General features: G+C 46.2%; 1 protein-coding gene across 2 annotated transcripts; it reads right to left on the bottom strand.

The window, feature by feature from the left end:
• Positions 1 to 11,511: 11,511 nt before the first annotated feature.
• gata2b (GATA binding protein 2b) lies at positions 11,512 to 18,083 on the bottom strand. 2 transcript variants are annotated; one of them, XM_076141237.1, is made up of 6 exons: positions 17,843 to 18,083; positions 17,259 to 17,683; positions 16,154 to 16,747; positions 14,544 to 14,689; positions 12,628 to 12,753; positions 11,512 to 12,057 (listed from the first exon to the last, which is right to left on the bottom strand). In XM_076141237.1, the coding sequence occupies exons 2-6, from the start codon at positions 17,482 to 17,484 to the stop codon at positions 11,773 to 11,775; spliced, it is 1,377 nt and encodes a 458-aa protein (XP_075997352.1). In that variant the 5' UTR covers positions 17,485 to 17,683; positions 17,843 to 18,083; the 3' UTR covers positions 11,512 to 11,772. The 2 variants fall into 2 exon arrangements, with proteins under 2 accessions (XP_075997352.1, XP_075997353.1); XM_076141238.1 differs by having other exon boundaries at positions 16,175 to 16,747.
• Positions 18,084 to 20,896: the final 2,813 nt, after the last annotated feature.

Here is a 20,896-nt window from a genome sequence, read left to right as displayed (position 1 = left end):
GGTCATTCGTCATGCGCTTGAGCTCTGAGACAAAGTCTTTATTAAGTGGTAAAATAGGTTAACCAAACACTAGACTGGGGAGCATTTGGACTATTTTTAAATGGTTTGTAGTGATTTAAAAGCCCCATCACTCATTGGCGATGTGACAGATGTTATGGAACGCCGTTAGCAACAGATCCCAGGGGAGCAAGCAGAGAGGAGCGCCGCATTCACAGGGAAAAGGGCCGTAACGGGAGACGCAGGGTGGGAAAGAGATGTCATGTTATACAGATGATGTCTTGTTGGCGGCCGCTGACACCTTTGCTGTCGCTTTTTGAACATCATACCAAGAGAAATAGGAGGAAGACGAAGAAGAGGAGGGTGTAAAGGTGTGGTGTGTTTCAGATGGGTCCCCTCACTCAGGTCCTCTGGGTCTGTTTTACCCGGTGTAACTGCATTAGGATGGACAGATAGAGATTGAGGAATAATGGCATTAGTACCTGCAGTCCGGGCACAAGTGATCCACCGTCAATCCAAACTCACTCCGGTGCGATCGGACCGGCGATAAAGACTTAGGAACCATGAGCCGTTTGCCCTCTGCCCTCCGAGTGATAACCACACGTTTGAGGATGCACCACTCACAATCTGTTTTGGAAAAGAGTGCACTTTACGTGTATTAGCATCCGTTTTTTAATGGTTGCAGATTGTCATTGTAAATCAATCCGCCCGAAGCCGATGGAATCTCCACGCCGTAAACCAACTTTCCATTGACCATCTTTGTTTTTGTGCCACAACAAGCAAACTGAGAATTCTTTTGCATCTTCGTTCCCAGAATCGCAACCCCCTCGCAACCGACGCTGGCCGTTTCCTATAAATCACCCGGCAAGAAATTCCCCCTCTGAAAAGTAGAAATACGGGAGCTGGAGCAGAGATAGGAATAGGAATGTAACTGTAATACTGAATTTATGTGCCGCAATCTTCCTGCCATCTCCATTAAGTGGCAGCGAGCAGGGAGACGGTCTGATAACCTTGCTGTCTGGGAGCCTTGCTGCTATCTGTTAGAGGACGACATCATTGGATTAAGCGTACCCCACACACACACACACACACACATATACACACACACACACACAGATACACGCGCAACCCAAAACATCTGATCTCAAGCTGATACGTGCCATTCTTAATTACTGAGTGCCATTAGTGTTTCACATCTTGCTGGGTGACAGTAACTTACACACACACACACACACACACATACACACTCTCTCGCTCTCTCTTCCAGGCATTGCTTTTTTACAGTAATCTACTTTCTCTAAGACAAAAATGAAGCATGCACGTGTGTGTGTGTGTGTGTGTGTGTGTGTGTGTGTGTGTGTGTGTGTGTTTGTGTGTGTGTGTGTGTGTGTGTGTAAAACTCCCCTTCAATTCATTTTGATGCAGCCTGAACAGAGGAATTATGGGTAATGTTGAACTGTTTGTCAGGAACCTTTTTATACATTTTTAGGTTTTGATATATTTTCATTTTAACATGAAAATGTCCCTGTCCCCGTCCCTGTTTCTGTCTCTGTCCCTATAGAACAGATGCATGGATGTATTATATGGATTTGTGTCATAATGTCTCTGTATCATCATGAACACTGACTGCACTGATGTCCTGGTCTTTCTCAGGTCTTGACATGTGAACAGCTGACTCTTCTGGTCCAGGGGCCAGGATGAGCTCAGCTATGACCTCAGGCTGCAGTCACAGCGTCTCAGCCTCTGCGCCCGCTGTTACTGCGGCTGTCAATCTCAACTTTCTACATAGGAAGAAAAAGTTGAGAGAGCCGTCTGAAAGTGTCAAAGTGATGGAAAGGAGAGAGATCAGGCTTTAGACTGTAATCACTCACTGAGGTGTTAGAATGTAAAAACGGAGGCTTGATAAATCACAATGTGTGTGGAATAACAAACGCGACGTGGCAGATTTTCTCCGTTTTGATTCATAACGGCGCGTCAGAGCGTTTTGATTGATATTAGCGCGGGTGTAGTAGATAATGCCAGGCTGGTGTCAAAGCTGCTGCCTCAGTGTTGTCTGAAAGGAGGCGTGCGGGCATGAATGAAGACGTCGGAGCGAGGGAGAGCGGCGACATTAACACGCCGCCAGTGCTCCCGTTCATTTGTCAGGAGACGGATTGCAGCCATTGAGAGGGAAAGCTTTTAATTTGCCTCTGGTGTGGTAATTAGGTTTCAATTCGCTCTGCTCGGCTAAGAGGAATGGGGAGGGTAATGAAGTTAGTCGTCATGCTGTGCGTGTGTGTGTGTGTGTGTGTGGAGGGAGAAGGGGGGGAGGGGGGGTTGCACAGTCTACATATTTCACTGCCCCCTTCTCTCTCTTTTCCTCTTTTCCTCTCTTCCTCTAATTCATTGTGTAATGCTGTTTATTGCTGGTATCATAGTGCTTTTGTTGCATTAGTTAAGTGGCTCCGGCACATTACTGTAATGGGGATATAACATGAAAACAGACTGGAACCTGATCCACCATCTCTCTCTCTCTCTCTCTCTCTCTCTCCATCTTAATAATGTCTCTCTTTCACACACTTTCCTTCCTCCCTCTCGTCCCGGTCGTCCTGTTGGCCCTGACGTCCTGCTCCCTGCTCCCTGCTCCCTGCTCCCTGCTCCCTGCGTCGGCCTGATTCCATGTCACTAATGGCTCCGTATTAATGTGAGGAGAAGACCGGGTCGGGACGATCTCCAGTTACTGTGCCTGACCTGCAGCGTAGGGAACCAGGAGAGACGGGGACAAGTGTAAGAATGAAGAAGAAGACATATATGTGTGTGTGTGTGTGTGTGTGCGTGTGTGTGTGTGTGTGTGTGTGTGTGTGTGTGTGTAAAGGGAAATGAATTTAGTCAAAAACTCAAAATTAAGACTTTCATTGCACATTTTCACATCAGTCTTAACAAATTTCATGCATAATATATCACTTTATATCTGTGTGTGTGTGTGTGTGTGTTAGTGTATTTGGCAAGCGGGCACAGTGGCCACATGACGACCCCGGCGTGACCCCTGTGAAGAGCGTAGGCGCCGTATTCAGTCTGACTCTTGTCACATGATCCCCCCCTGCACTCCCTCTCTCCTTCACAATGGAGTATTAATCTGAATAACACACACACAGACACACACACACACACATACATGGAGCACAAAAACTGTCACACACATGCACAAACCCTTTCTTTAAGCGGAAGACATTTTTAAGTTGTATTTAAGGCTGATTTGACGTCTGATTTGTAGCCAGTGAGGAGCTTCATCTTCATCGTCTGGTGTCTGATCACTGCTCTCTCTCGCTCTCTCTCTCCCTCTCTCGCACTCTCTCTCTCTCTCTCCGTCCGTCCGTCTGTTGACTTTCTCTCTCACTGGTTGGTCATTAAAGGATTAGTGGGGTGAGAGGTGGCCTGAGGTAGTCGGGTTCAGTGTCAGTGGAGGACGCGTGCCTTCTGTCAGTCGTGTCATTCTTCCTCCTCAAAGCCCTCTGCCGTTTCTCTCAACAGCTCAGATCTGAACCTGAACGCCTCGTTCTCTTCCCTCGCCGGCCCGCGTCGGTTGATAATCAGGCAGTTATGAAGCCGACTTCCTCTTACCTCTCCCGTCTCTCCCACGGTTTGGGTTTGGGGGCTCCGGGGGCCTCCAGCGTCCCAGCATCCTTGGTGTGTGGGCTGACTCCAACACAGCTTCCTGTTATAGAAATTCACGGAACCACGCACCCCCCCCTCCCCCTCAACACACACACACACACACCCCTCAGCGGCCCTGAAGGTGAGTGTGTGAGCGTTTGTGTCTATGTGTGTCTGTGTGTGAGAATATATGTGTGTGTTTGCTTGCTTGAACAATAGAGTCGACACGCAAAAATGAATATGTGGAGCCGAAATGGAGGTGAACAGGAGCTGTGATGTCACCCCCCCCACACACACACACATACACACAAGGTTACCAAGGTTACGATCCATAACATGACCCAGATTTTAGCATAGAAGAGCATTTTGTGTCTCTAACACAACAGAAACACCGTTTATTCAACATACAGTATGTTAAGAAGAAGTATAAGACAATAGAATCAATCACCATAGCAACAGTTCCAGATTAAAGTTTGCTCTTGATTCACTAAAAGCAGCCCAAATGTTCCACGTACCTCAGTTTGAGAACCCCCACCTCTAAGCCATACGCATCCATACCTCCAAAACAAATGCGTGTTGCCAGGTTGTGCACTTCAGAATTGTCCTAAATGCCGGTGAAGGTGAGAGTTGTGGAGGCGAGCAGGTGATGTGTTGTGGTACAGTAACACCGGATTACACTGCAGCCAAAGCACTCATAGGGCAAGCAGGCGTAACTGGAGTATCACACACTCCACGGTGTAATGTAGAGGTGGAGTGGAGTGGAGAAGGTGGCTGAGGTTTCAGAACATGGACTAATAACCTCGCCGCGTCACTCAATACACGCCGATTGTGTCGCAGCTCCGCTGGCTGCGATGTCACAGCAATCTGAGTGCCGTTTGTCTCCATACGTGGCCCGAGGCGGTGGTTTCACGAAGGAAGCATTTTCTTAAATGACAATAAAAAGCACAATGGGCGGGTGTAAGCGAGCAGTTTGATCATGCTTATTTCACAAAAGATCCAGTTTAGAGGAGAAAGGAGGATTTCCTTCCCGTCAGTACACGTCGAGCACAGACGGGAAGACGGTGAGAAAAGTTCACCATCAGACGAGCGGTGATGAGCAGGTTTCACGCTGTTTGTGTTGCTGTCTGTCCTCTCAGTCATTCACATTGGATTTGTGTGTGTGTGTGTGTGTGTGTGTGTGTGTGTGTGTGTGTGTGTGTGACTGCGTATGATGGTAAAGGTCAGAGTGTCCAGGCTCAGCCTGATGTAATTGGCAAAGCTTGGGCCCGCGTTGGCTGCGAGACCCTCACAATGGCCCAGTCCTGACCGCCGCACAGTAAAAACATTGTGCTAAAACCGGCTTCCTAACCCCCGCCCCTCTGAGCTCGCCGTGGCACAGCATGGAGGCCGGCGCTCGGATGCTATCTAACCCGCTCATCAGCAGGTCAGGAGAACAAACCCGAAAAAAGGGAGTTGAATGGGGAGGAATGTGGAAGGACTTCAGCTGCAGCGACAGCGTGGTAGAAAGAGAGAGGAAGGGAACGCTAAGAGTTGCGTTTATGCTCCAAGTAGACGTCAAATCGCCTGCCTCGCTTCCGTCCTTTCCGCCTCTTCCCCTCGCCTTGGCCCGACCTCTTTATGAAGCTGAATCTCTGCCTTTCACATCCTTCGCTCGCCCGGTGTCGTCTGCTTTCACCGCCATGTCGGTGAAAGCAGACGAAACGTTGAGAACTCGTAGCCGTAACTAACAATCCTCCCAATCTTTGTGAAACCATCAACTAAGACGCCCAAATTCTGGTCTCAGAATTATACCTCTGGTTCTGGTTCGTTGGTGGTGAATCCATTAACCCTTTATGCTCTGCCTGATCCTGATCCAGTGATCCCTGGACTCCCTCACTTGTTGTTCCTGAGCTCATTCTGTCACTCCGCATCAAACACAATGTGTTTTTCTTGTTCTTTTTTTATTGTCGTTGATTTCAGTCACAATGCAGCTATTTTTGAGTGTTCGGGGTGAAATCATATGAACGTCTCTCTGAATAGAACAAATGAAAGGTGGAGTTAGAAATTATGGACTTAAAACATATTTATACATTTAATTTCACACCAATGAGTGTGTGGTATTGCACAGCCTCGTTGTCTGAACCTCTATGTGTGTGTTTGTGTGTGTGGTTGTGTGTCCAGGCCTGCACATGAGTAAGTGACAGAGGGGGCGAGGGGGCTGCTGTTAACGGGGTTAAACTGTTTAGGAAACACACATTGTCTAAAGACTCTTTGAGTTGTAAGCAGCTGCAAATGCCCGCAGTGATTTTTGTGGCGCAGGTGACAAAACAGCCTCATTATCCCCGAGGTTCTATAAAGGACAATGCAGCAGGGTGTTGTGGCCGCCGCACACAATGGCAGTGAAATTAAAGATGTGAAGAAGGTGGCGGAGGCCCCGTGGAAGCGGTTACAGAAGGTCTGGGGTGGGAGAGCGAGGGGGTGGCGGAGGTTCGGCTGGCAGGCTTATGTATTGCTCACTAGCTGCAGTACTTACAGGTGAGGCGGATCCATGTCTGTCACTCTTTTCTTTTTTTTCCACATCCCTGTCTCCAGTTTCTCTTGGCCCGATTTCCATCCCTCGCCCCACCTATGTGTGTGAAAATTGCTCCTTAGATTGTTCACTGTGTATCTCTCTCTCTCTCTCTCTCTCTCTCCTCTCTCTCTCTCTCTCTCTCTCTCTCTCTCTCTCTCTTTCTCTCTCTCTCTGTATATATCATATACATATAAATCCTCCCATTCTTGTAAAGCAATATGAGAAAGGCGACATGTTAGTGTAGATTTATACGTTTTTGTTCTTGGAGTGTGAGCTGCGTGACTCTTTATAAGCAGGATGAAGGTGGTGATCCGTGTCAGCGAATACGCTGCTGGGCGGGGTGATGATGAGGGTGATGTGTGTGTGTGGGGATAGGGGGGTTTACGAGACACGCTACACAAATTACAAGAAAAAAGAAAAGCAATAAAAAGGAGAGGAAATGAAAAGCAGCTTGATGGCGATTGGTGATAAGAGGTGCACTTGTCCAAAAAGCCATCGGCTCGAATGAAAAAAAAAAGAGATGAGCGGTGAAGGGGGGAAGATGGTGGCTCACATTCAGCGTGTGTGTGTGTGTGTTTAATGTTTACATGTGGCTCATTATCAGTGCTGAGTGAAGATATCAGATCTGCTGCTCAGTAACACTATCGCCTGTAACACAGACGAACTCCAGTGGCCGTTAGTCTTCGTACAGTCGCACATTCCCTCACCCGTCTTTCATCCCTCCTTCCTTCCTTCCTCTTGCTTTTGTTGTTATTTTTCTCCGCCGGTGGTGCGAGTGGCTCACTTTCTGCTCATTCTGCAGGAAAATGCATGCAGTGAAATGGCCGCTTGCCCACCGCTGGGTACGTGGCATTGTTGTGGCACTGCGGCCTGACAAGGAAAGTGAAATGTAATAGGGAGTAATAGTGAAAAGCTGAGGACAAGAGAAAACTCTCCACTGACAGATGGTGTGATAAATGTGCAACATCAAATCCCCCAGTGACCGAGAGGAACCGCAGCTAGAGACCTCCAGGTAGCATCCGTGTTTGTCAAATAACACAATGAGGGAGATTAGCCACCTCTGTAGTGTGTGTGTGTGTGTGTGTGTGTGTGTGTGTGTGAGAGAGAGAGAGACAGAGAGACGTGCCAAATGCTGCAAACAGTCTTCATTTTATCATCTTATCCATTTTAATAATTGAGTTTTAAATTAAACAAACAAACAAACACACAGTAAGCACCAGCCTCTGTCCTGTACAAAGTGTTTGCTTTGTGAATGGTGGAGTAGAGACTTGCAGGATTGCAGCTGGAGAATCAAGAAAATTACATCAGAAAAGCTCATTTGGATTATGATCACAATCTCACACTGCCAGATTGTCTCACATGTCAATTCCAGACGTGGTGATGAAGATTTTATGCAATCGCGTGTCGTTTATTTGGCCCGTTTCCTCGGGATCTCAGACGTATATGGGCCAGCACAGGTGCATCCCACCTGTATGTCCTGTATGTCCTGTCCCTCCCTCCCTCCCTCCCTCCCTCCCTTCGTCCCTGCCCTCCCGGCCTAGATACCCCGCCTCTCAGATTTCCTGCGGGCTGAGCCCTGGGCTTTTTGTCAGCTGTGTCATAAGATAGTGGGGCCCAGACGCCCTGTCCCACGGGTCCTAACACACAGGACATGAGCCCAGAGCTGACAGTGTAGCTCTCTCTCTCTCTCCCTCTCTCTCCCTCTCTCCCTCTCTCCCTCACTCTCTCTCTCTCTATCTCTCTGACCCTCCCTCCTTCTTTCATTGGTGCAACAGGCAGAAGAAAAGAAGGGATTGTTTGGAGACAAGAGGGATGAATTTGTCTGCCTCAGACAGGAGAAGAAAAGCAGTTTGAAAGGGACTTGTCAGGGTTTGTGGATCGGGTGGTTGGAGGGTGTCCCACTTTTCAGAGAGAATGCACAGTGTGTCAGCATGTCCTACCTATTCACCGCCGGGGCTACACTCACAGTTTAGAATGCGAGTGTGTGCGTGTGTCTGTGTACATGCGTGCATAATACACTTGTTTGAGCGTGCACATCATTGTGTGTGTCTGGTGTGTGTACCAACATGCTTACTCGCTGGCACATCTGCCAGATTTATTCCTTCAGTCATAATAAATCCTCTTTGTGTTTCCTGTAAGTCTTTTCCTTCCTGTTTGGGTCATGTTTGGGGAGCTGAATGCTGCAGTCGTGTCCGTAGGTTGTGTCTTGTTGTATAACCTTTACACATTTCATAAGAGTCTGGGAAGCTGGATGGAAAGAAGACCTCAGTGGCACATATTCAGTGTTCATGTTTGGACTCGGCGTGTATGTCAGAGGGTCTCTGTGGATCTGTGCGTTTTGTCAGCGACTGTTGTTCGTATCTCCTGCGGGACGGCAAAGATTCTATCACTTCTTCTGAGGATCACTGACAGGAGTCCTCTCTTTCTCCCCCTCTTACCATTGTTTGTGTGTTTCGGGCCTCTTGAGATGCCAGCAGAGACAACACCTTTGTGTATCAAACCCAGATCTCGCTGCAGCCGTCCCACATTACAGCGCAGAGCCTATGCGGGTATAACACCTCAACCGTTTTGTTGGACTACAGTTTGTTTAGATTTGTCTCTTTATGTCCCTGAGGTCGGGGTAGGAGTGTGGAGAAGTGTGGAGAATGTAAAGGACAGATGTAAATGTACAAAGAATAACTTCATTTACAGTAATGCGCATAATTTTGTGTGTAAGTCGCTGCGATGCCCTTTGACTTTAGTGACCTCTCTTAAACCAGGAGACATGGAGTGCTTTATGTTTGGCCCTCATCCCTTCATCATTATTAGAGTCTCTCCTCTGCTTTCATCTCCTTTTATCACCATCTGTCTTTAAACTCTCCTCTGAAGTTCATTTCGTCTTTGTTTTTGATTCTGTTAATTGAGTTTGTTGGAAAAACAAACGATCTGAGGAGGGGCTGCGTGTTCAAAGGTGGGGGCGATAAATCTCACCAGTGAACTGATTTAGGGTGCCCCCCCCAATCCAGACCCACCCTTGACTCCAGCCTGCAGAGCGCTCCAACGTGCACAAGCCGCTCTTGGTCCGCCTCCACCACTCGGCTGTGTTTCATCTCCTCTTTATGGGGGAAAGTCTCCGTCTTCTGCTGCGTCATATTTTTCGGGGAGTGTCGTGACATTTTAAAAGGGTCTGCGTGCGGCGTGGGAGGGCCGCAGGAGAATGACAGAGTAAGTGCTTCCAGGGTCAGAGGTCGGGGAAGTTGAGACAGGAGTTTGGATGCTGCACTCCTGGTGACCCTCCATGTTGCAGCTTTGGTGCTTGAGTCATCTTCTGTTTTTCATCTGAGCTCCTACGCTGCAGCAGCTGGGACCTGATGTTCTTTGGATAGCAACTTTCAGGGACACATTTTGGATACTTTCACTCATTTTATAGTGTAATGTAATGGTGTGTGTGTATTGAATATTATCAAATTCCAAAAAAAAGTTCATCCTAAAATATCTGCATCCAGTAAGATCAACCTATAGGTCCTGAACTGCTCTGAATGCTTTGTTTCAGATGAGAGCTCTTTACATCCATAACATAGTGATGTAATGTACTGGAACACACCCGCGTACACCCAGAGAACCAGGCAACGAGTGTGTTTGAACCTAATGCAACCAATCAGACCAAAGAAGGCCTAGCGGGGAAGTCTGGGCCCTTAAGCCTACAGCATTGCTTTACCAAATGCCTACACAGGAAAGCCTGCTGTCATACAGAGGGGAGGGGTTAGTGTGTGTGTGTGTGTGTGTGTGTGTGTGTGTGTGTGTGTGTGTGTGTCTTTGTCTTTGTAATCTTAACGTGATTGATCATATAAACAGATATGTGTGCGTTTCGTGCTCTCCTCCCGATCATAAACAGGGAATATCGGCGCACACTTTCAGTTTCCCTTCCCTCCTCGTAAGCACACACACACTGAAGAAGAAGAAGAGCCTGAGAGAGAACTTTAGCCCCACCTAACTTTCACTTCACAATCTCTGAGTGAAGCGAGTATACATGGAAAGTTACATGGAAATGATAAATGATCTAAAAACTGCTTGTTTTTAACTCAGTGTGCATGGTGGTGCTGCAGCAGGGAAGAATGGATACGTGTCAGTGTGTTTTTCTTAATTTACAAATTCAAGTTTTGCATATTGCAGAGGTTTCAAAGATAGAAATATTGTGTAAATCTTCATGATCTATCCCCTTTAAAGCTGTTGGCTGTTGGTCGTAACAATGGAGCCACTTTATGTTCAGTCCATAAGTGAATTACTCGTTTTGGTTCCACAGCTGCTGTTGTCAGCTCCTAACGCCGGTTTCATAAGAGTATTAACCCCCGAGCCGATTGTGAGAACCCTGGCGACATATGGCTCCCCAGCGCTGATCTCCATTGATCAGTGAGGTTGATTAGAAAGAAGCGTCCTATGATATCAGCATATTGATCAAATCCATTAACGATGTCGTCCTGTGTTTGTGGAGTCGTTCTAAAAGACAAATAAATTCTCACAGTCTTCACTGAGCTATTTGATTTCTTTATTTTCATCAGTAAGCAACGGCCACTCAGATTTTCAGCTCTCTTTTTTTTGATAGGACAGTAGAGGGCTGTTAGTCCTGGTAGCAGAATATAACCGTGCATAGAAACTTCACACTGTAGCTTTAGTGCTGAATTGGTAATAGTAGGTGTAAAGAGGGTTATTTTATAAATAACTGTTAGATTGAACGTACCACCTCCCAGCATTTACACAGAAAACATGGACGAGAAGGAGCAGATAGGATAATGAACTTGATCTCTTTATTTCTTATGAGTATAAACGTTGACCAGCTCAGAGAAAAGCGCTTTGGGTAAAAATATATTTATAATTGGGATAACAGTATCCATATTACGTCTCAGGTGATATACTGAAAAGAAAAAGGGCATAGTTAGAATAAATTATCTGAATAACAATAACAACAATAACAATAATGACAATAATTATAATAAACAGTGTCAAATTAAGATTCATAAACCTTTGTGTGTTTTTGCTTGTTTCGTTTGTTGAACAAATTCCTTTTTAAAAATTGTCCGTGAGCAAAAAAAAAAGAAAAGAAAAAGAAAATCCAGCACGTTTTCTTTTGATGTCGAGAAGAAGATGATCTGTCTGGGACCCCCGCCCCCCCACCCCCCTCCTCCTCCTCGTTCCCTCACCCCCCCTGCCCCCCCCCCCCCCTTTGGTCTCACACATTTACAATATTCACAGTTGCTACAGATCTGTTGGGCACACGTGAGTCTGCACTACACGGGACAGTCAGGAGGTCACGGAAAAAGGGGGGTGTGCGACGATATTTTTGTGTTAAAATGTGTGTGTGTGTGTGTGTGTGTGTGTGTGTATCGGGGAAGGGATGCAGAACGTCTCTCTGTCTCCACTGATTAAAGTACGTACCTATAGATAAGGAGTAAAAAGGTCCTTTCCTCTCTCAATACGTGTGCTCTCTAACACACCATTGGCATCATTTGTCGTTAACATGTTACACTCTCCTCTATAGTGAGACCCTCCCCTCTCTCTCCCTCTCTCTCTCTCTCTCCCGCTCTCTCTCTTTGCGTCTCCTCTGCTACCTGCCCTCAGCCCATGGCCGTCACCATGTTAGAGTGGTGCGGGTGGCCAAAGGACGGGTGTATGGGTGTGGGAGTGGGCAGCATGTGTCCGGCGTGGCTGAAAGCCTGCAAGTGGCCCATGGACATGTGTCCGGCCAGCGAGGCGGCGCTGAAAGGAGAACTCTTGTCGTGCAGGCTTTTGGAGTACTCCTCGTAGCCGTCGATGCTCCGCCGGCCCTTTTTGGACTTGTTGGACATCTTGCGGTTGCGTGTCTGTATCCCCTCCTTCTTCATGGTCAGAGGCCGGTTCACCTGTACAGAGAGAGAGAGACGTGAGGAGGTGAGACAGCTGTAGGCACTTCTTTCTTTTGGAACAATGGATAGTGTCATATCTTCAGACATCTCTGAAATGTAAAATCTCCCGTGGTTTGGACTTATTGCAATAAAACCTTTTTAGCAGTTAAACTGTTTCATTGTTAAAACGTTCTGCTGCACACATGTAGCATCTGGATCATTTTGTCCATCTGTACTCCCTACAGTTTGTGCTCTTTGGATGCCTGATTCCTATTCACCATAGAGATTCTGACCCTGTGGCTCATTTTAAGGCTTCTGCACTCAGCCACAGTCCCACCATTGTGTATCTCAAGGGGATTACGCCTTCCATGGAAACAATAAAGCACAAAGAAAGAAAACACAGACGAGCCCAACAGTTTGTGAGTGTAAAGAACTTCCAAGCCCCCCCCTCCTCACCGTGTCCCCTCTCCTCTCTGCCTCTCTGTTATCCCCCCAACAATCAGTGTAACCTGCCTGCCCACTTCCCGTCTACTTGACCCTGCCGGCTTTGTGCGGGCCCGACTCCCCGATCGGTATTCAAAGACTCACATTGTGCAGCTTGTAGTAGAGGCCGCAGGCGTTGCACACCGGGTCTCCGTTTGCGTTACGCCGCCACAGCGTGGTGGTGGTGGTCTGACAGTTGGCACAGCAGGTGCCTGCTCGTCTGGCCGCAGACTGTGGACAAATGTGAACCAAGAACATCTCAGTTAATATGTTTGAGTACATTTTTAGTCATTTAGTCAGAATTTCAATTAGATATTATTAACAAACGGTCTCACGGGGAGCATTTGTTTCACATACACGCACACACACACACACACAGGCTCATTACAAAGGCCTCTGTCTCTGTCTGTCCCCTGAGTTTTAGGCCCATCACTCAAACATTAATGTGCTGCCTGAGACCGGGTTTGTACAATTAATGCATCTTTATAAAAAACACACACATTAGTATTCATAAGACTTTATTGTTTGTATCTTTGCTTCCATGTTGAAGTGACTGGATGGCCTCACATTCACTCTGCACAGTAAACTCCTGCACAGGGTATCAGCTTTCATAACTTTCCCTCAATTCCCCTGCTTCTCCCTCATATCCTCCTTCTTTCCTCTCTTTTCTTCTTTCTTCTTCATTCCCTTTCACTGCGCTGTGCTTTCCGCGGTGGATTGGGCGGCTCGGCCACTGTAGACAGCGGGGCTCGGGTCCTATGTCGCCTGAAAGCAAAGAGGCCGCGGGAGGAAATGAGGCGCTGCTGGCCCCGCTGCGTTTATCTGGAGCGGTCAGACATCCGGAGAGGAAACAACTGGAGGGCCGCTGAACGCACGAACGCAGCCGGCGCACGGAGCCGCGAGCCCGGCCGCGCCACGCACGAAGCACCGCCGTCACAACACGAGCGGGTGGAGCTTGTTAAGGGCAAACAAACAGGCGCGTCCCGGTACTTCTGTCACGGCGACGTCGGTCATGTACGCAAATCACGTGATTGCGTGATATTTTTCTTACGTCTGTTGTCCGTTGTGAGCGTCAAATTTTCGTACTTTTCACGAAAGCCTGCATATTGTGTTTAGTATGTTTCCCGCCATTTTCATGCTTTGGTTTAGTCCCGTAAATTTAACAGTTTAATTCCCAAATTATACTCTGATTGGAATAGAAGAGTGTGTTTACTCGTACAAACACAACTGCTGCACAGACTTCGATCACTTTAATGCTCTATAAAAATGCTGTTTTTCATTATTTTTTTTATTTTCATTATTATCACAAATGATTATAGTGAATATTAACGACAGTGCTTTGCTCTCAACATATCATCAACACACACATTTTACACTGATTTTCAGCCAGGTGTAAGCATTTATTAAATTTAAATTTCACTTTTTAGATCCGTCCCAAACCCTAACCTGCTATATTTCCTTGTACTCCTTAATTTTGATGGTTTAAAATGTGCAGTACAATATGATTGGCTTGAAGCTCGGTCATCAGTCTGCATGTATATGAACCATATACGGGCCGGAAAACACAAGGAGGTCTGGAAAACACACTAATACACTAACACTAGTACTAATACACTCCCTGCTGCCCGCACTGCAAAACCCTGCGGCTGGTGTGTGAGAGGATTCCTCCCAGCAGCATGCAGCGGCCTGTCACAGGGGCAGTGTGTTTGTTGTGAGGGATGGCGTGCAGGCTGTGCTATCAATGACAGTATCAGAAGTAGCAGCAATAATGATAACAGAAACAACCAAGAGAGTCGCACTCTGCTAACAGCCTGAGCCAAGAGAGCAAAGGGTGAGCCAGAGACACAATGCCTGGAAACTGATTGGGAAAATATAACTTTCCTGGAATTGTGCCTCCCCCTCCTCCTCCTCCCCTCTCCCCCTTCTCTTTCTCTCTCCATCTTGCACTCCTTTTATTTAGTACCCCCCTCCACACACACACACAAACACACACACACTAATTCAAAGGTGAAGGGACTGACCAGTCGGCGTTTGGGTTTGATGAGTGGTCTGTTCTGGCCGTTCATCTTGTGGTAGAGGCCGCAGGCGTTGCACAGGTAGTGTCCGGTGCTGTCACGCCTCCACAGGGGGGTGGACGTGGCCCCACAGTTCACACACTCGCGACCCTCTGCAGAGAAGAGCACAGGGCATTTGTGAGATCACACTGGATACTGACTGGGAGGCAAAATGTTTTTATCCCCACTAATCTGACGTTTTTGTTAAATGCAGTTTGGTGACTTTAGGCCCTGTTGTTGTCATGTTTACGTGCTTGTTCTGATAAATAGCTCATGTGTGTGTCAATGTATTTACACAAACCACATAGTTACTGGAGCTTTCTTAACATTTACTCTTTGTTTTTGAGAGGTGGAGAGACACAATGTTAATAAAGTATTGTTTGAGCAAAAACACCAGAAGAAGAAACTACATGTTCCATCCCTCCTGTCAGTCTGTATGACTTACAGCATCTCAACCTCTGTGAAAGGCGTGAGGATGAAGAATTAGTTTCATATGTTGATGAATTGAAAGAGTTTAAGTAAAGGACGAGCAAGATATCCTTTCATTTACTGGTTATTATCAGTTAAATAACCATTATATAATATCCATTTGTTTTCAGTTTTTAGACTGATAAGAGATATGAAAGTGATAAATCACCTCTGTTTAATAAATGTGCTGAGCGGGTCTTTATCTCCTGAAATCATCTGGGTTAATAAACGGCTTGAATCTGGGAGTGTGTGTGTGTGCTGATGTGCTGCATGTAATCAGATCGCAGTGCGTGAATGGAACGCCTCGATCGTGAGGTCTGTGCGGCTCCTCCAGTCACACCTTTGGGTTGGATCCAGATCAGCAGCCTGCCTGTGCAGCCTTAAGCTCCGGCGGAATGGAGTCACGGTCAACAAAGCGGGATTATAAAATAGAGCAGTGAGTCTGAAGACGACTCACGTCTCGATTATTGATTTGACGTGTGTGTCCACATTTAGACATTATATTTAATAATGGGTGTTAATGATAAGGATCTTTCACGAGTGTATTTGTATTAGTTTCTTATGCACATCTGATGCTGTTTAATAATTTTAAATATTACGTCATACTCTTTAAGCTTTAACATTTTACAATTATCAAAAATATTTATCTGCGATTTTTTTATTAGTTGGTGTGATTGATTTAAATATTCTAATTTTACAAATCGCTTTTCTTTACAGTTATATAATAATAATTCGCATTTCTGCTTTAGCTCTTTATCTACTCCGCTCATAATGTGACGGTTTGTGTGTGTTCATACAAGTGACATTGATTTCAGTTTTTGTTACAACAAAGAACTAATATTAAACTGACAAATAATCTCAAATCTAAATCAAAATTCATTAAATGAATGGATGAGCATTAAATAGCAGTTCGGTAATTAAATACTGCATGCAATCAGATTTTTAAAAACACCGTCAAGTCCAATAATGTCAGAGTCGAGTACATTACATTACATCATCGCATCTACATTAATTCTATAGACACCATACAGCATCATAAAGTAGCGGAACAGGCCCGGTGTGTGAGTGCATGTGGACCGTGATCCTGGCTGCTGTGTGCCGGGACTCACCGGTGCAGGAGCGGGTCTTGCCTTTGCTCTTGTGGCAGAAGCTGGACGCGGAGGCTCCCAGCAGGCTCCCCGGGTGGAACAGGCTTCCGCCGTACTCGTGGGCCGCAGGCAGCGAGTAGGTGGGGTAGGTCGGTATGGGGTGATGGGTGGAGGGGGACTGAGCGCTCATGGAGACCAGGCCGCTCCTCAGCGGACTGGAGCCCTCCATCTTCATCCCCTCCGCTAACGACAATTGATATTTGATAGAGTCCTTCTCGTCCATCCTGGTGGCGGAGGACGAGGGGGACACGGCCCCGGGGTCCGGCGATACATCCTTGGGCGGCGTGGGAGGGAAAGTGTACAGATGCGGACTGGAGTGGGACGGCGGTGTTAGCGTGGATGCGGAGACCGTGTTGGAGTTGCTGCTGCACGGGTAGACGGCGGAGAGGCCGCCCGGTGAGGCCGAGCTGGAGGGGTGCAGGCTCGGCTTGCTGAAGGGGCTGACGGCCCAGGCGTTGTGGTGGTGAGACAGAGCTGCTTTCCCGCCGTCCAGCCATGAGATCCCCGGGCTGTGGATGAGATGAGGCCGGCACACCTGAGTCCCCGTGAGGCGAGCTGCGTGGGGAAACACCCGAGCACAGGACATTAGACTCACACTGCACACAAAGTTTACATGCAAACACTGTTGATCCAATTTTAATCTCTTAAACAAAAGGAGGCTGAGGACATTTAGACAAGTTTGTGTTTATATTTACAACTCTGAATGCAGGAAAGGACCAATTATAACAACATTTCACATTTAATACATAAAGCATCACCCATTCTACCGAATTCTATTCATCTAAATTAATTTATATTGCACTGAAATATAAAATATGTCATCTAAAAATCACAAATAAAATAAAATGTTTCAACATTTAAAAACATTGAAAACAAGAAAGTAATTGCATTTGACTTTTTCACTATTATTATTATTATTATTATGCCATAATAATGCAAACAACCACCAAACCATCATCAATAACTGCACGCCTGTTGACTTCTATACTGTTTCATTCCACGCACATTTCCACGCTCATCCGCAGCCTGCCTGTCTGTCTGTCTACCTGTCTGTCTGTGGTCTTACCGTGGGCTTGGCTGTAGGACACCCGGGCCCTGGCGGAGTTGTGGTAATACGGATTCCCTTGCGAGTCCAGGTGATTAAAGAAAACATCCACTTCGTCGGGGGGCAGAAGCTGCGCCGTGGGCTCCATGTAGTTGTGGCCCAGGCTGTGGTGGTGAGAGTCCGGGTGTTGTCCGTTCAGCACGGCGTGGTGATGCATCCACCGGGGCTGATCTGCCGCCACGTCCATCTCTCTCTCTCTCTGTGTGTCTCTCTGCGCGTCTCTCTGTGTCTCTCTGGTAGTTTCAGATACCAGCCTGATCCCCCCTTTTCTGTCCTCTGAGGAGCGATAAGTCCACTTACTGTAGGGGGACAATGTTCTCTTCTTCCCTCTGACTTAAACTCATCTGTCTCCTCCTGGACATCTGGACGCGTTTGACACTAGAAACCTGAAACAAGCAAACATCAGGTTGGTTAATATTGCAGAGGCACATTGCGCTCCAGGACTCATCTAGACCTCCATGCCTGCTATTATGAACACTCAGCCCGGGTACGAGCACCGATAACGGTCTAAGCTTTAAGCAACATGACAGGACTCTCATTAATACCTTTGCGTGCGTTATTCTATCCACAGCGTCCTAATAAATCTCGCTTCTTTGGAAACTCTGTGCTAAATCGTGCTGTGGTTGCTGGGGGAGTCCGGGTCTCTGGGTCTCCGGGTCTCTGGGTCTCTAGGTCTCCGGGTTCCTTGTCAGTCCTCCTCGGGTCGCGCTTCTTTCCCTGTGTAAACTCCGTCCACGGGGACTTGGTGCAACACGTAACCGGACTGTGGCTGTCAGCGGCGGGACGCTGGCTTGTCATGCTCGGTGGGCGGGGCCTGGGATCGAGCTTTGACTCAGCCAATTGCGTGAAAGGCTCTCAGCAGCCTCCAGCCTCCGGGCGGACACCCACTGACCAGAACATCACTACCATGCTGCTGTCATGTAAACAGTCAGAGGGGGTATATGTCTGTTATTATTACTGCATTTATGGTTTTGTTTATCTCCAGAAAGTCCAACAATCTAATGCTTTTGTCGTGTGAGTTTTATATTAGATCACGCAGAAGCTCCATTATCACAACAGAATGTGAATGAAACTCCGGAGAAACTCAAATAAACAAATCCACGGAGATACTTTGTGTCAATCTGCAAGTATCGCAGGTTTTCTGTTTCCAGCCCAGTTGGATCCTGTCTAACTTTCACTACTAAATTATTAAACACACAGTTTGAATAAATATTGTGTAAAGATAGAGTGGAGAAGATAAAGTTCTGCAGATATTTGTTTAGGGTGAAATTCCCATCCATGTGTTTGACATCAAAGTAGAGCCCAACGATCTCTGCATGCATCTAACCTTATGATGATTAGAATGATAAAAGAATTAAATAACTATCTTATGAGACACAGAAATAACTATCATCTACACTGCACACACACAGCCTCTCTCTCTCTCCCTCTCTCCCTCTCTCCCTCTCTCCCTCTCTCTCCCTCTCTCTCTCGTCCCCTCCTATGATTGACAGACAATAATTGGAGTGGGAGCCTAAACAGCCCCTGACCAGTCAACACTGCCGCCTGCTTGACGCCGCTTCCTGACGTCAGTGCATCTTTAGTGGAGAACATACATAACCGGGACATGAACTTATTCTAACACCGAGGGACTTAGAGGGAGAGACAGGGGGGTTGCCCGGGATCCGCGTTAAGTCCCGGCGGAGGAGGAACTGGAGGAGGAAGGACAGTGGAAGACGAAAGTGATATTTACACTGCATGGCGTCATTAATAATACATCAAGTACACGCTGCTGACCCCTGTGCTGTGATTGAACATGGAGAAACTATAACCTGGACTATATCTAACTTTATTAGGTCAGATTAGATTAGATTAGATTAGATTATATTAGATTACTAATTGAGGTATCTAAACAAAAGGACCATTTTCTTACTTTGAGGCTTTGATGTTTTTAAAGAAAAGTAATTGAACATGCAGTGTGTTACATAATTTGAGAATTTGATATAGAAATACACGTGAGGAAACACATCTATCTATCTATCTATCTATCTATCTATCTATCTATCTATCTATCTATCTATCTATCTATCTATCTATCTATCTATCTATCTGTCTATATCTGTAGCTCTATGTGAGATATAGAGCACATAGAGACTGAGAGCTTATCAGCTGGAGCAGCGTGGCGGCATTAGAGCTCATCAGCATGATAATGTAGAAATACACATGCTTTGAGTGTGAGCCCCTTTGATCTGGCGTGGCGATAAAAACCTTATCGGTGGCAAACATCCTCTTCCATTGGAGGATCTGACATTAATTCAATCCGCCCTTTTTTTACTGCTCTTTTTCTCACACGATCCCAGGAGACACAGGCAGGTCGCAGCCCACAGCTCTGACAGCTACAATGGGCCTGCATGGTGGAGAAGAGGAGGAGAACAGCTTCACCTCGATAACAACAAGAACACTAAATAAGTAAATAATGAAAATAAAAAATAATTTGTTAACGTCATCTAATCACACATAGAAAAAAGGCATAGTAAAATAATAATAGGAAACAATTGCTGTAATACACATTTTGAACTAGAGGATGAAAAGCAATGACAAATCAAATTATTATTCTTGTTGTTATTATTATTGTTAGTATTATTACAACAATCTAAAATCTAAAATCTTTAAAATCTCTGTGCTCTTGTGTTTGTGTGTGTAGTGCGTGTGCGCGCGTTCGTTGAGGTGTGTTTTAGAAGAGAGAGAGAGAGAGAGAGAGAGAGAGAGAGAGAGAGAGAGAGGATCCTCGGGTCTCACTGATTATAAGCCATCCCGGGGTAATTTTTCATCGGTGCTGGCTAATCTTTGTTCTTTGTGCAGATAATAAATAGCCTAATCGTTATCAGCGAGCTGCTGGAGGTGTCGGGGAGAATGGGGCTGATCGGCCCGGGAAATAGGCTCCAAAGTGCCGCAGAATAAATGGCATTTCTTATCTCTGTCTCCCAGATTATCGCCGCCTTTTCAAGCTCGCACAACAAATACATCTAATGCAGGGAATGCATCATTTACTGGAGCAGATCAGTGTGAATGATAGATAGATAGACAGGGGGGTGGGTGGGAGGGGAGGGGTGTTGGCTATTATTTACAAGTTTAATGTTGTGCATGTGCAAAGTCTTTATTCAGTGTATTTAGACAGAATAAATGCCGCGCGCCCTCCATTATTTTGAGGTTATCTGACGGAGCCATCTGAGGTTCCGCTTCTTTGTTGGGTATCACGCTGCTTTCATGCTGAATAAAACGCTTAAGCCGTCTGTACAAATACAGAAAATCATCCTGCATAATGTCTTCATGAGGAAGATTTAGAAATGGAAAATGTGGATAATTTATAGTGGTGGATTAAAAAGCAAAACAGCTATTTTGGTTAAATTGATTTAACTCACGGGCCACTTTAAGGCCTATAGTATTATTATTATTATTATTATTATTATTATTATATCGCAGTCTAAATCGTAACTTGTGCTTTTCAGTAATAGAGCATCAAAGCTCACTTGATGGACATGTGGACAGTGGATGTGAGTTTTGTCTCTGATGTTCTTGGTTAATGATGATAATTCATCTGCAGGCAGAAATCAGACGTC

The sequence above is a fragment of the Genypterus blacodes genome, unplaced genomic scaffold (assembly GCF_046128005.1).
Source record: "Genypterus blacodes isolate CSIRO-AG114 ecotype Tasmania unplaced genomic scaffold, CSIRO-AGI_Gbla_v1 ptg000017l_1, whole genome shotgun sequence".
Lineage (NCBI taxonomy): Eukaryota > Metazoa > Chordata > Actinopteri > Ophidiiformes > Ophidiidae > Genypterus > Genypterus blacodes.
The sequence above is the reverse complement of the archived record's forward strand: the minus strand, read 5'-3'. Positions and strand labels throughout refer to the sequence as shown.

What these genes read in the sequence shown, in the direction of transcription:
- gata2b (XM_076141237.1), bottom strand. Translation starts at nt 17,484, where the DNA reads ATGGACGTGGCGGCAGATCAGCCCCGGTGGATGCATCACCACGCCGTG. An exon ending in CAAGACCCGCTCCTGCACCG is followed by an intron (nt 14,690 to 16,153) that starts GTGAGTCCCGGC and finishes TCTTCTCTGCAG; the next exon opens with AGGGTCGCGAGTGTGTGAAC. An exon ending in TCTACTACAAGCTGCACAAT is followed by an intron (nt 12,058 to 12,627) that starts GTGAGTCTTTGA and finishes CTCTCTGTACAG; the next exon opens with GTGAACCGGCCTCTGACCAT.